The sequence below is a fragment of the Sciurus vulgaris genome, assembly GCF_902686455.1.
Source record: "Sciurus vulgaris genome assembly, chromosome: 7".
NCBI lineage: Eukaryota > Metazoa > Chordata > Mammalia > Rodentia > Sciuridae > Sciurus > Sciurus vulgaris.
In genome coordinates, this window is record NC_136467.1 from 103,852,188 (window position 1) to 103,865,939 (window position 13,752).

Genomic DNA, 13,752 nt, shown 5'->3' on the forward strand with positions numbered 1-13,752 from the left:
CATGCCAAGACCTAAGGTACTATCCTGAATCTATCTTCTCAACCTCATTTTATACTGTTTATTCCTGGCTCTCTACTCTGCAAATGCACTGGATTTTTTTCTTCATTTTTTCACAACCAAGTTCTTTCCTGCTTCAAGAAATTTACACATGCCTATTCTTCTGCCTGAAAGCAATCATCCCTTGTCTTTCTATCACTGGTTTCTGCCCATGTTTGGATCTCAACTTGAATTTTACTTCTCAGTTTCTACAATCAAGTATTCTCCTTAGGTTTCTCTGCCTGGCTTGTCGGTCTCTTCCCAGTGCCTCACAGTCCTGGACCCACAGTAGGCACTTGATAAATATTTGTTAAAGCAAAGAAGTAATCAACAGAGCAAAGAGACAGTCTACAGAATGGGAAAAATTATTTGCAAACTACACATCTGACAAAGGGTTAATAATCAGAATATATAAGAAACTTAACTCAATAGCAAAAAAACAAATAATTCAATTTTTAAAATGGGTTAAAGACCTTAATAAACATTTCTCAAAAGAAAGCACACAAATGATCAACAAACAAATGAAAAAAATACTCAATATCACTAATCCTTACAGAAATGTAGATCAGAACCAAAATGAGCCTGGTATGATGGTACACACCTGTAATCCCACTGGCTCTGGAGGCTTAGGCAGGAGGATTACAAGTTCAAAGCCAGCCTCAGCATCTTAGTGAGGCCCTAAGCAACTGTCTCAAAAATAAAGAGGCTGAGGATGCTGCTTAGTGGTTAACACTCCTGGGTTCAATCCTTTGTATCCAAAACAAAACCACAATGAGATAGTACCTCTTACCAGAATGGCTACTATCAAAAAGACAAGAAAATAATAATAATAATAAAGTGTTAATGAGTTATGTGGGGAAAGAGGAATCCTGCCAACAGGGAACATAAATTAATATAACCATTATGGAATATACTATAGAGGTTTCTCAAATAACTAAAATAGAACTTTTTAAATTTTTTTTTTTAATTTCCTTTCTTTTATTCTAAAACTTTCAAATTTAAAATAGAACCTTTATATGATCCAGGAAACCCCATTTCTGGCTATATAACAGAAGAAATTAAATTAACATGTCAGAAAGACCTATACTCCCAGGTTTATTGCAGCACTATTCACAATATCCAGAATATAGAATCAACATAAATGTCTATTAGCAGATAAATGTATAAAGAAAATGTTGTGAATATACACAATGGAATACTATTTAGCTGTTAAAAGACCTGAAATCCTGTCATTTGTAAAACATGAATAGAACTGGAGAAAAGTGAAATAAGTCAAGCACAGAAGCACAAATATCACATGATCTCAGTTGTAAATAGAATCTAAAAAAGTTGATCTCGGAGAAGTTGAGAGAAGAACAGGGTTGTTGACTAAACTGGATTATGAAGGGGAGGGGTCGATCAACTGGTACCATAGAACTGCTCGACAAGAGGAATAAGTTCTGGTGTTCTATGGCAGAGCAGGGTGAATATAATCAATAAAATGCTTTATCTATACCTGAAAGTAATTAGAAAGCAGGAATTTGAATGCTCTCATCATAGAGAATTAATAAAAGCTTAAGGTGATAGACATGGTACTTACTGAGTTGATCACTAAATCAAAACATTACCTTGATACATAAATCAAAACATTACCTTGTACATCAAAAATATGTATAAATATAATGTGTCAAATAAAAAGTTCAAAACATTATTTACTGAAAATCGCCTGAAATCTAGTGGCTTAAAATACCATTTTTTTTTATAATGAGCATTAGATATTTATTAAACAAACCAATAAAATATATTATTATTTACACATAACATCTTAAATCTAATTACTATATTTAATATAATACATATTTTAATGTTCAAAAATTAAATTTAAAAAATTTGTTTTAAAGTAACGATTATTTTTATAACAATGTTATAAAACATGTTAACAAAATGTTTGGTGCAACAAAATTTTGAATTAAAAGATTCAATGAATATACATGAAATAGATTGCAAATACAGAAAGTGTGGGTTCTCTCTGTTAAAAAATATAGTTTATTGATATTGACAACAATCAGTTACTGTTCTTTTATTAATAATGGATATTTGTCAATAATGTTCCAGTCAAAAATTAGGATAATTCTTATAGTTATGAGCAATTCTACATGTTTAAAACCTATTTCAGGAATACATCCATTTTTTGAAAATACATGTAGAAAGTACTTATATTAATTTCAAGACCAAAAATAAGGACAAAAAAGAAAACAATCATAATTATTATCAATAAAGGAAAAGCCATATGCATTTTGAAATTTGGATGAGTAAAGTTATACTAAGCATTTGAAAAATAATTTGGAGAAATGTAATATTTCATTCTAACAAATGAAAATTACTACATTTTAAGAAGGAAACACTTATAGATTCAATTACAACCACAAATAACTTAGTAGTACTTTAGTAATCTAAAATATCTGGTGTTCTGTCCCTTTTAGCCAAAGAACAATGAAATAAATTTGGTCAATAAAATGAAAAAAATCCAGAAATATAACTTTGTTGAAGTTATTAGAATAATACTATTTTAGCCTACTTCATTTCCCACTTAACAATTCTAAGTAGCTGTAATTACATTAATAATGACACTATCGGTTGAGATAAGTCACAGATTCTACATCCGGTTCTATAAAATACCAACATATAACATATAACATACTCCATTATGCTTACCAACTAATTTGAACTTGACCCAAGTTAGAAATAGACTTACTTTGCAAATTTATAAACATGTGAACATGTAAGCAAACAGAAACAAATGTCAACCATAGCTACAGTACTTGGAATAGAACCTGACATTGTACTATTTTTAAAATGCTGGTGGCATTGTTATATACTGGATTACTAACTACCAATTTCCCAACTGTCAACTGTTGGACCTTGACTTGGTTTAAAAATCACTGACCTAGTAAATCTTATGAATCAGTAAATTATAGTAAATATATACATACTTTGATTGTTTCAGAACCCAACAATGTCTGTGGGGACCTTGAAGGAGAATCAGAAGAATGCTGGAAGAAAGAGAAAGAAGAAAGAAAGAAAAGAAAAGGACAGGCCTGTGAGGCACCATACTAAAGTAGAGGGAAATGAAGAGAAGCCAAGCAAATGTTTGAATAGCACATTCTATTCTACAGCATTACCATAGACAAGGAATCCTGCAAGACCTTATCAATGGTAGCACAGAGCTCTTCAGTTTTCTGTCTGAGCTGTGCAGGGTAACAAAACTGGAAAAATTGAAACCAGGTACTGGGTTAGCAATGAGTTCCAGGGCTGCATACCACAAGCAGGGTAATCTGAATTCATTACCTCCACAGGTAGGTCTAATGTGCTGTCCTTGGAGACACTTTCAGTCTTGACTGGTTCATCTAGTGCCTAGTGATAAATGAAATATTTCTCATGTGAGGTTTCTAGTCAAATACCAATGTAGTAGAAAAGTAAAGAAAACCCTGTATATCTTAATTTTTTTAAGTAAAAAAAAAAATCAATCATTTGATGAGCTATTCTCTAATATGAAAGTACTTTCCATAGTCATCCAATTTCTCCTGTGAAATTAATCTCTCTAATATAAAGTGCTACCATAAAGAAAGGAAGTTGCTTGTTTTGTTTTTGTCTTCCTTTTTCTATTTACCTTTTTATTTAATTTTTTCACTTTAGTTAATTAAAGTTCTTTTCTTTGTTCATTTTTTCTACTCACTCATTTGGGCATGTGGCAGAGATAATGCCAAGTATTCATCACTTTCTTTTATTTTCTTGAACATAGCTGTACATCTTCTTGACCTCAAGAAATTAGGTATGGATTTATGGTTGATTTTTACTGAATGCAATAAAAATGATGGGTAACCTCTAGTGCAAGGCAGTTAGAAATGGATATGACTTTTTCCTCTCTCTCTCTCTCTCTCTCTCTCTCTCTCTCTCTCTCTCTCTCTCTCTCTCTCTCTCTCTCTGTGTCTCTCTCTCCCCACCCCTTATTCTACAGATAACTGAGATGCAAGATGAAAGCAGACAACATTATTGAGTCACTATTAGAGGGAGACTGTGGAGAAAAGCCAAACTGAGCAACAACAAACTATAATGTGGGAAGGTAGCAAACATCAATTATATCAAGTCACAAGTCACTAAAATGTCAGGTTTTGTCTATTGTGGGAGCTGGTGTTGCATACTCCAAATATACAGGCACTGTAGGCTATGTTATTTTTTTTTCTGGGTGGGGGGGATTAGCCTTAAACTTTTTCCATTCATACCGAGGTATAACTCAAGCAATACAAAATCTCAGAACACATCACACAATAAATAAGAAGTTTGCAATTACAGTTCAGTTCATCCTCTTATTTCTGTGCTCTAATTGCTAGGAAAATTACATTTAAGTGTGCTATAAACATTACTATCTTGTGAACTTGTTTTTAATAGTTATGTGTATTTCAAAGAAATTTGAATAGAATCACATTTCAGAGTTAGCCACATATCTAACACTCCCTGTGCTCTGCATTCCTTACTGAAGTTCTCAGATTCTATTTGCCATTATTTCCCTTAATCTTCAAAATCTTGATTTAGCTTTATTTTGGGGGGTGGGGGGTGCAAGTCTGCTATCAAGGAATTCTCTTAGTTTTCTTGTAGCTATAAATATCCATATCTTGCTTCATTCTTGAAGGAATGTAGAATGTTAAGTTTTCTTTCTCTCTCAACTTTTCAAAAGTCTTATTCCAGCATGTTCTGGCCTCCATTATTTTCTGACAAGTTAGTCATCATTATATTTCTTTTGCTCTGTCTGTAGTTTGTTGACTTTCTCTTTATATTTGAATTTTACCAGTTTGTCCTGTTTCTATGCATGGTTTCACTGTATTAAAACTTCTCTGGACTATCTGAGATGTTTGAAAGTATACATTTTTTGTCTTACACCAAATCTGGAAAATTTTTGCCATTAGTTCCTCAAGTATTTTTTTTTCACTCCATTTTCTCTCCCTATCCTCCTTCTGAGACTTTGTTCATATGTTGATATATTCCACACATTACTACATCTCTATTCAATTCTTCAATATTTGTCTCTCCCATTTTTCAAATCAGGTAATTTCTATTAGTCTATCTTCAATTTTATTGATTCTTCTGTATCTCCAATTTTCTCTTAAGCCAATCTAGTGAATTTTTTATTTTCAATGTTTTGTTTTTTAATCCTAGCATTTTCATTTGATTCTGATTTATAGTTTCAGTTTTTGTGTTGAGAATTCCTACATGTTAATTCATTATGATCATGTTTTACTTTATATTCTTGAGCACATTTTCAATAACATCTTTACTATCTTTGACAGCTAATTAAAACATCTGGAACAACTTGAGTTTGATTATACATTACATCCTCCCTTGAGTATTGGTGGCTTTGTTTTTTTTTTTTTTTTTTTTTTTTTTTGACTGTCTAGATATTATGGATTAGAAACTGAATGATATAAAGACTCCAGATTCTGTTATAGTCTCATGAAGAATTTTTTTAATTAGTTTTAACATGGAATTAATTTGATTCCAATCAAATTAATTGTTGATGGTAGGCAGCAACTAAAATCTCTATTCCATCATTTTATGCTTTGCTGGACTTCATGGGCACATATATTAATTATCCAAAAATCATCCGCAGATTTGGGCAGAGTTTCCAAACAGTGTTGTGAGTTCTGTGGATTCAAATTTAAAACCTGCTTCAGAGAGTAGGGTTGTGGTTAAAGGTTAATTTTTTCCTACCCAGAACCCAGATTAATATAAGAAAATGTGCTTGTCTTTTCTTTTGTAAATGTTTTTGTTTTTGTCCATCTTGTACTTGAGAAAACAACCCTTCACAAATCCTGGCTTTATAATGATGCAATTTCAGTTCTCTGTCTTGCTCAGCTCCAAGTCTTTCTCTCCCCATGCCTAGTTAACAATAAATGCAAATTCTTATAATCAGTGAGTTAAATACCTTCAGAACAACCAAAACATCAGCATCCAATGAAAATTCTAAATTTCAGTCTGGTTTGGTATTTGGCCCTTAGAATTTCCCATACTTTTTTGTGTGCTCAGCTTTATGTTGAATTGGACACACTAAATTGTTAGTGTTTGAAAATGAATTATAAAGGTGGTAATTTCACATATTCTACCTTGTTTCAGAATTTTGATCATCAAAATTTTGATCATCCGTTCTAAGTGTTTTACCACAGGAAGATTTTCAAGTTATCTAGTTTGAATTCACTTTCGAATTTCAACAATCTATCGTCCCTAAGGTCATTCAGAAATATGTGCCATGAGTTTCCAAGGCAGCTACTAAAGAAGTCAGCAAAAATATGATAAGCAATTACAGACTAATTAAAATAAGTGACTGGTCCTTTGAGGCAGTTATTTTCAAGGAAAAAATGATGATTTGAATATATATGTTCTGGTAAATTTATAAACAAAAGAACCAGTTCTCTATTATAATGTTTTATACTATTTTTTAGAATACCATTCTGCACTGTCTTCTTATTTACATTTGCCTCCCATTTCTCATTTCTTCAATGTCATCTTGGTTTAGTCATATGCTCAACGAAACATGTCACACCAGGCCTTGGAACTGTGGAACATTGCTCATCAGAATCTATTTTCCTCCTTTTAACAATCCAGGAAAATAACAGATCTACACCTATTACCCTTCACTTACAGGCCCCACGTCAGATGCTAGAATCATCACTTGAGCATAGGATATACTCTTAAGAATTCATAAAAATGATATCTAAAGCATAAGCTCTTACCATCTCTTTATTTTAATAGCTCATAAAAGAAAATATTGTCTGAAAACTCTTGTTCCCAAAATCCACTTCTCCTTATTACATAACAAAAATTTAGAAGCTTTGTTATGCTAACTTATTAGAAATATTTTTACCAAAAAAAAAAGTCTTATGCATTTTCCTTTTTCCGCTAAAATTATGATTAATCATGGGTATGGTTGATAGGGAATGGAAACTTTTATAATATCACCTAGCTGGGTTCAGAGGGCTTAATATTTCCCTGATAGGAGGTGTGCATCAGTCCCTATTCTCCCTGCAGGTAAGGAAGAGGTTCCTTCCCTAGTGTTATCAGTACAAACAAATACATGACTCATATGGAACAGATGGAGTCACAATGGTTTATATAGGGTGTATATTTGTCACAGGTATCCGCAACCCAGGCGAGGAGGACACCAAATAGCATTCAGGCCACACAAGGATTGCACTAAGGAACAGAGTGAACAACCAGGGCCTGTGGAGAGAGGCTTCGTAGTATCAAGAGAGTTAGGTATCCCCACTGAAGGACTGACTTGTTTGAAAAATTCCACAGAGACTAAAAGCTGTTTCTGAGGCATAAGAAAGAACTGCACCTGGCTCTCAGATAAGGAGGTATGCAGCCCATGGACCTCATCCAAAGAAGCTGAGTGGGAAGGGAAGTTGTAGTTAGACCATGCAAGGCTCTCCTAATTTCACCAAACAGTCACTGAGACAGCATGGGCCCTTAATTTAGGCCTTATACAATGCATGACCTTTACTATAGTATTAACTATGAGGAAGAAAAATGCTAGAAACTAAAATCAAGATTAAGAACAAACTCTTTGGGACAGAAGTTTGTTGTGTCCCTTCCTCGCCTTTCCAACAATGCCTTCCATCCACTTTTCAATTGCAGGCTGCTCTTGAACCATAAAGAACCACTTGAGTTTTTTGAACTGGCAGTGATCTTTTGTACTACCTGTTGTCAACTCTCCCCTAGATCTCAATTCACTTAGAAAACTCCTATTCATCTTTTTCTTTGCTTTCCTTTTTAATGTAGAACTTATTTTTCAATTTTTTGTGTTCATCATCTTTTCATCTTGAAGACCCAAATCAGACTCCTTTATAATGTCTTTCTGGCCCACCGACCAAAGTCAGCCATTCCCTGATTGGGTACCATATACTAAAGCATACTGTATGGTAATTTCTTCCGAAACTGTAACTCTACTATACTGGACCATTTGTTCTATTATGGTATTATCTTTGTAGCAGCAGGATTAGAGAACATGATAGGGGCTGAGGAAGGATCTCCAGGATGGACTGAAGAGTAAACTCAGGAATGAATGAATTTAAATGAGTGAATGTATCATAGAAATATGATTTTAGTACTCCAGAGTAAAATGATTTAGAAAAGTAGTTTAAACTCTGTATTTTAACTAATAAATAATTTATTTTTCCATATTACAATTAAATTTGTTTCTTATCAAAGATCTTAGCATGTGATAAGTATTGGTACAATGAAATGATTTCTTTTTTCCCAGCCAAAACCAAACGAGGTTGTTATTTTAGTTATCCTGGAAAATTATGCTGGGGTTGTGGGTCAGTGGTAGTGCACTTGCCTAGCACACATGAGGCACTGGGTTTGATCCTCAAAACCACATTAAATAAATAAATAAAATAAAGGTATTCTGTCCATCTGCAATGAAAAAAGTTTTTTTTTTTTTTTTAATTTCTGCAGGTAAACACAACTTTTGTTGGGCTATTGGGAATATTAAATTTCACTCAAAGAATATCAAAATTATCTGCTTATATCCCCAGGAAAACTAAGCCAAGATAACTGGTGTTAAGCAGAAATGCCAAAACCTGAAATGGGGGCAACAGTCAGACTGTACTAAAACTATTTAGTATGTGGAGGGGTTTATTTTCAGTTAGATAGGCTTGAAATTTACTAGACCTGATATTTTAATTGTTTAGGAGTTATATGTCAAATATATCATCTTGATTCACTCCCAACAGCTATAAAAAATAGCTTTTTTTCTGTAATCCAAAAATTTATGAAAATAAAATATTCTAAATCTCTGTTAATAAGCCTGACCATAGATTTATAAATATGCTTGTTTTGTTTGTTTTATAAGTTAGCCTGCAGGGTTGTATTGAGGTTTCTTTAAATTTATTCATTGTGAGTCAGTCTCTCAAAATATTCTCCAGTAAAATATTGTTATTCAAAACATTTTTTCATCAAATTGCACTATAGCAATTGAGGCAAAAATGGGATATTGTTTGAATCTTTTTTAAAGATTCTTAACTAATGTAAATTTTCAGATATATTCTTACTAGAAATATTTATAGTTTACACAGAACAGCCAACTTTGGAGCCTACATTTTAAAAAGAGAACTAGTGATCTGACTTTCAGCAGAAAAGTTTCTGAACATAGCACTGCATTACAATTAAGAGCCAAATGCTATGAAAAAGCATTGCAGATCATATTTTCATCCTTATGAGAAAATATGCCAATAAACTGTAATAGGTGTTCCCCACTGAAAGTAGCACATCTGATAGAACTTTACTTTTCAGTCAAGTGCATTGAATCAGTCTAAACTGCTCCCCAAGGAAATGGGATTAAGTTCTAAAAATCTAAAGATGGAATGAATTGATCATACTAGAAATGAAATTAGACAGCAAACTGCCTCCAAAGGAAGAATGATCTAAAAGGACTTGTAAACTTTTTGTTATGCCTCAACCATCTATTGAATTGAATTTCAAAACTTTTGTAGATGAGTTACTTGATTTTAGTAAGGATCAAATGAACCCTTAAAAATGATTTATGTTAAGCCTAAATGCCCTCATAATTTCTTAATCTGACCAACCATTTGGTGGACTAAATCACCTGAGAACTACAGAAGACTTGCTTCAGGAATACAAAACCATTTGTAGGATTGCAGATCTTCTCAGAAAAATAAATCTTTGATTATCTAGTTGGGGAATTCAGGTCTTCAATAATGTGGAGAAAGTACACTCTGAGCCAAATAAACTTGCAGATATATAAAATTAGTTTCCTTAAAAATCTAAGACTATTTACCAATAGATTATTTTCTTGTGATTAGTTTAAATTTTTCAAGAACCAAGGAACTCAAGTATTTTTACTGAGTATTTTAGTTACTCAGTATTTTAGTTCCATGAGTTTTGAAAGAGGATTAAATGCCTGTTCCTCCTTCCACACAGAGAGAGGGGTTTTTGTTTTTTTGAGTTTTTTTTTTTTTGGGGGGGGGGTTGTTTTGTTTTGTTTTGCAAACTATTACAATAGGTTTCAGACCCATTACATCAATGCTCAATAACAGGAGTAGTCATACTTTTTGTTCATTTAATTAAGGATACCAGAAAGGTGTTCTTTATTTCCAGGAAAGATCTCCTTCACTGTAACTGGCCCTATCTCTTTCAGTAGCTTTAGGAATTGGGCTGATTTGTAATCCCTAGTTCTTTCAAATATTTTCATAGCCAAATTATTTTCAAGTCCCTCTAATTGTTCCTCATAAAAAGAAAATACTTTTGTCATTCTAATTCAGGGAGGATTTAAATACATTTCATCAAGTAATGAAAAAAATGTTGTAGACAGGGTTCCAAAATCATCATCTCTTACTCAATATTTCAATTTAGCAATCTGATGTCACCACTGCATAGAGAGCAGGGTAACACTGGAAGATCAGATTTCATTTGAGGTTCAGCAATAAACTAACCCTTCACAGAGTTGTAAAGAAGGTAAAGCATGTAGTTTGGTGCCTGATCACTGGAGTACTCCATAGGCAGCCATTGCAATGTACCATCTAATTGCCCAGATGCATCAAGTCGAAAATCAACTTGCTTCTCTTCTAACAAAAGGCCTTTTATAGTTTTTTAGTGGCATATAGAATTGATTAGGCATACTCTATCCTAAATACTCTTTAGTAGCAGTAGTGGTAGTAGTAGTGTTTCAAATATCATATACTAGGCCCCTTTATAGTCCTATGAGTGAAAATTTGCCTTAAGATTCTATGGGATAAAATTGGAAATTTAAGAAACCTACACAGTCCCAAAATAAATTTATACATTCACTGAACATTTTTAAAAAGAAACTACTATATTTACTCAAAATGTTCATGATGGGAGAAAGAAACCAATAAGTATGAATAATTAAATGTGATATAGAAGGTGCATGCAGACAACCACCTGAGGATAATCAATTAAGGATAGGTTTGAAATCTGGAGATGTGTTCATTGCCAAAGAAATTGGGATCACACTGGCCTCCCATACTAATCTATATTAAGTGATGCCTTTCTGGTATAGGTCATTGCTAAATTAACAACCAGATTTCGTTAAATTTTTGAGATAGGAAGAGATCTTTAAATACTCTCACCCAAGAACATATGTTTACTCAGATTGGAGTTTAGAAAATCATGTTTTTAAAAATTCAATAGTCAGCTTAGAATAAATTGATTTAACAACTGACATGATACCCCAAATTTTTGCCTTTCTAGTATTATACAATGGTCATCTCTATGGTCTTAATAATAACTATTTATCTTATCATCAAATTACAGAATTTATCCTGTAACTCTATTTAAATAACTAAACCTATGATTTTATTTGATACCTGTAAAATTGTGTGTTCTAAATTCTTCTGTTGAAGACACACAAGCATGGAAATTAAATTTATCTTGAAAAGGGCAGAAGGTAATGGCATTTATTAGGAAAATTGTACTTCACCCTAGTCCCAATTTTATCCTGATGAATACGTGTAATGAAGGAAATAGAAAATTCAAGCTCCTGTCAAGAAAAAAATAATTATTCTTTCTTGGAAAAATATTAATCACTTATATGACAATAAAATGCATTGTTCTGAACATCATGTAAATAGTCCTTCTTTCATGTGTTCTTTCCTTAAAATAATCTCACAATAAAAATAATCCATTTACATAAAATATTAGATGGTTCCCATGGCTTAATTTTAATTTTTTGCTTGTTGCTTTCAAATTCATAAGAAGAAAAATTAGACAATATGAACCCTTTCAATATTCACCAAAACAGATGACAGGGCAGGCATTGAGACCAAAAATAATGTCTATCAAAGTTATTTTGTCCACAGTACTCGGTCTACTGTTCAACATGTTGTAGTAGAGTCTGTGGAGAATCACAAATACAAGTTTACTTTATAGTCACTTGTATTTCATCTTCATGTCTGTCCTAGATGATTATTGGAGGAAATTTAAGCCAAAGACTCTGAAGCCAACACATTAAAATAGGATGCCTTATGTTTATCTCTTTCTATAAAGCCTTAGTTAGGACTTAAGCTAAAAATGCTTCCTTCACAAATGTTCACAGGGGGAAATGATAGAATATGGAATAAGCCATAAATTTAAGTTTTGATGCAGACAATAAATTACAGAACTACCAGAAAACTCATGTGCCCTGCCAACAAAATGTACTCTTTTGAAAATAATGGGCTTTATCCAGAAGTGATTAGAGTTGAAACCAAGCTAATAATTTGATGATAGCTTAAAGTCTCATTCAAGAAATGTGTGTATTTTAATTTACAGAAAATCTTGCTTATAGGAATAGTATTATTTTCAAAAAGTAATTCCAGTTTCTCGTTAATTATACAATATGCTCTAGAACAAAATGCTGCACAAGATAGTCACTATGGTCATAACCCAGCTGAGGAGAGAATTAATTGTTGAAATATTTAAGACTTGAATTATACATGCAAGCTCTGTCTTCAAGGCATTCCACAGAGTGGACCAAGTATTATAAATGAGACTGCATCTTCCTGCCCCTTAATTGAGTTCTGTGCAATATCAAAGGGACCTCAATAAAGCTTCTGTGATTGAAAATATTCCAAAATGTTGATTCTTTCCAAAATAGAAAAATTTCTGAAGATTACAGTCCTAATTTTCCCACTCAATTCAGAAATAAATCGTTTTGATTTCAATGACACAGGATGAATTCTATTGTGTAAACAGATGCATAAAGAAGACTAAATTGCAAGCTTTATTTTTAAAACATTACAACACTGAAAGGAGCAACAAAATATCATTAAAGAAGTGTTATTGAAAAGGAAATAAACTCATAAAATCTTTGGATGTCTGTTATTTTAAAATTTTTACAAAGTAAAATTTCTAATTGAAGAATACATAACATTGAAAAGACAGTAGAAAATGTATAAATTTATACAAAAGATCTAAAGAAGAAAAAAATTCATATTATACCTTGTGACCTGTGAGTAATTTAAATATTTATTATTATAAAACAATTTACCTTGGCCAAAAGACAATTACCTACCCTAGAGTTCATACAATAATCTATTCCTCATTAAAATAGCATTGTGCTAAATTAGATATTGTGATATTTACATCTATTTGCACCAAAATAAAAAAATAGTAACTTTCTACAGTTTTATATTTTATTTAAAATTAAAAACAAAACCTGTCTCAAATAAACTTGCATGGGTTGAATATACATCAACACCACCATACATATTTATGAAATGGGTTTGTGAGGAAACTAGAAATTAAACGAATGATTCTTCATTTGTAATGACAAACAGGTTAATCCAGTTAATCAAAAGAGAAAAAGCTGGAAGACAGAGATTCTGCATCCAGTCTTATCTCACAGACTTTCAGGAAGTATTAGCTGCCACTTTTCTCAATAGAAAATTAACTTGGTAGCACTACTGTAAGAGAATGAGATTCAGCTAGGGCAGGGGTATGTAGAGAGGACACCAGGATGTAGACTTCTAATCTCCTCTTTGCCCCATTGCTATGAATGATTGTCCCATATCTGTGAAGGCAGACACTGGTGACCAGAGACTGGAGATCTCCATCTGAAACCAGCAGAGAAACTGTGGTCCCATGACTCACCATGATGGCCCTAGACAGTGAGTCAAGGGGCAACTGGGGAAGTGTCACTTCTACATACTCCTGAGGTTTAGT

At 32.6% G+C, this 13,752-nt stretch overlaps 1 protein-coding gene across 21 annotated transcripts in view; it reads right to left on the reverse strand.

The window, feature by feature from the left end:
* MLIP (muscular LMNA interacting protein) overlaps positions 1–13,752 on the reverse strand; it is a 233,480-nt gene that overhangs the window by 78,032 nt on the left and 141,696 nt on the right. For 11 of the 21 annotated variants that reach the window (XM_079147617.1, XM_079147631.1, XM_079147619.1 and 8 more), the window contains 3 exons: positions 3,364–3,429; positions 3,198–3,281; positions 3,009–3,068 (listed from right to left, as the gene is read on the reverse strand). The exons of 3 other annotated variants lie outside the window; for them this stretch is intronic. In XM_079147617.1, the coding sequence (XP_079003743.1) occupies positions 3,009–3,068; positions 3,198–3,281; positions 3,364–3,429 (210 nt within the window). The remainder of the gene's footprint in view (positions 1–3,008; positions 3,069–3,197; positions 3,282–3,363; positions 3,430–13,752) is intronic. 7 more of the 21 variants (XM_079147620.1, XM_079147626.1, XM_079147629.1 and 4 more) reach the window with 3 other exon arrangements.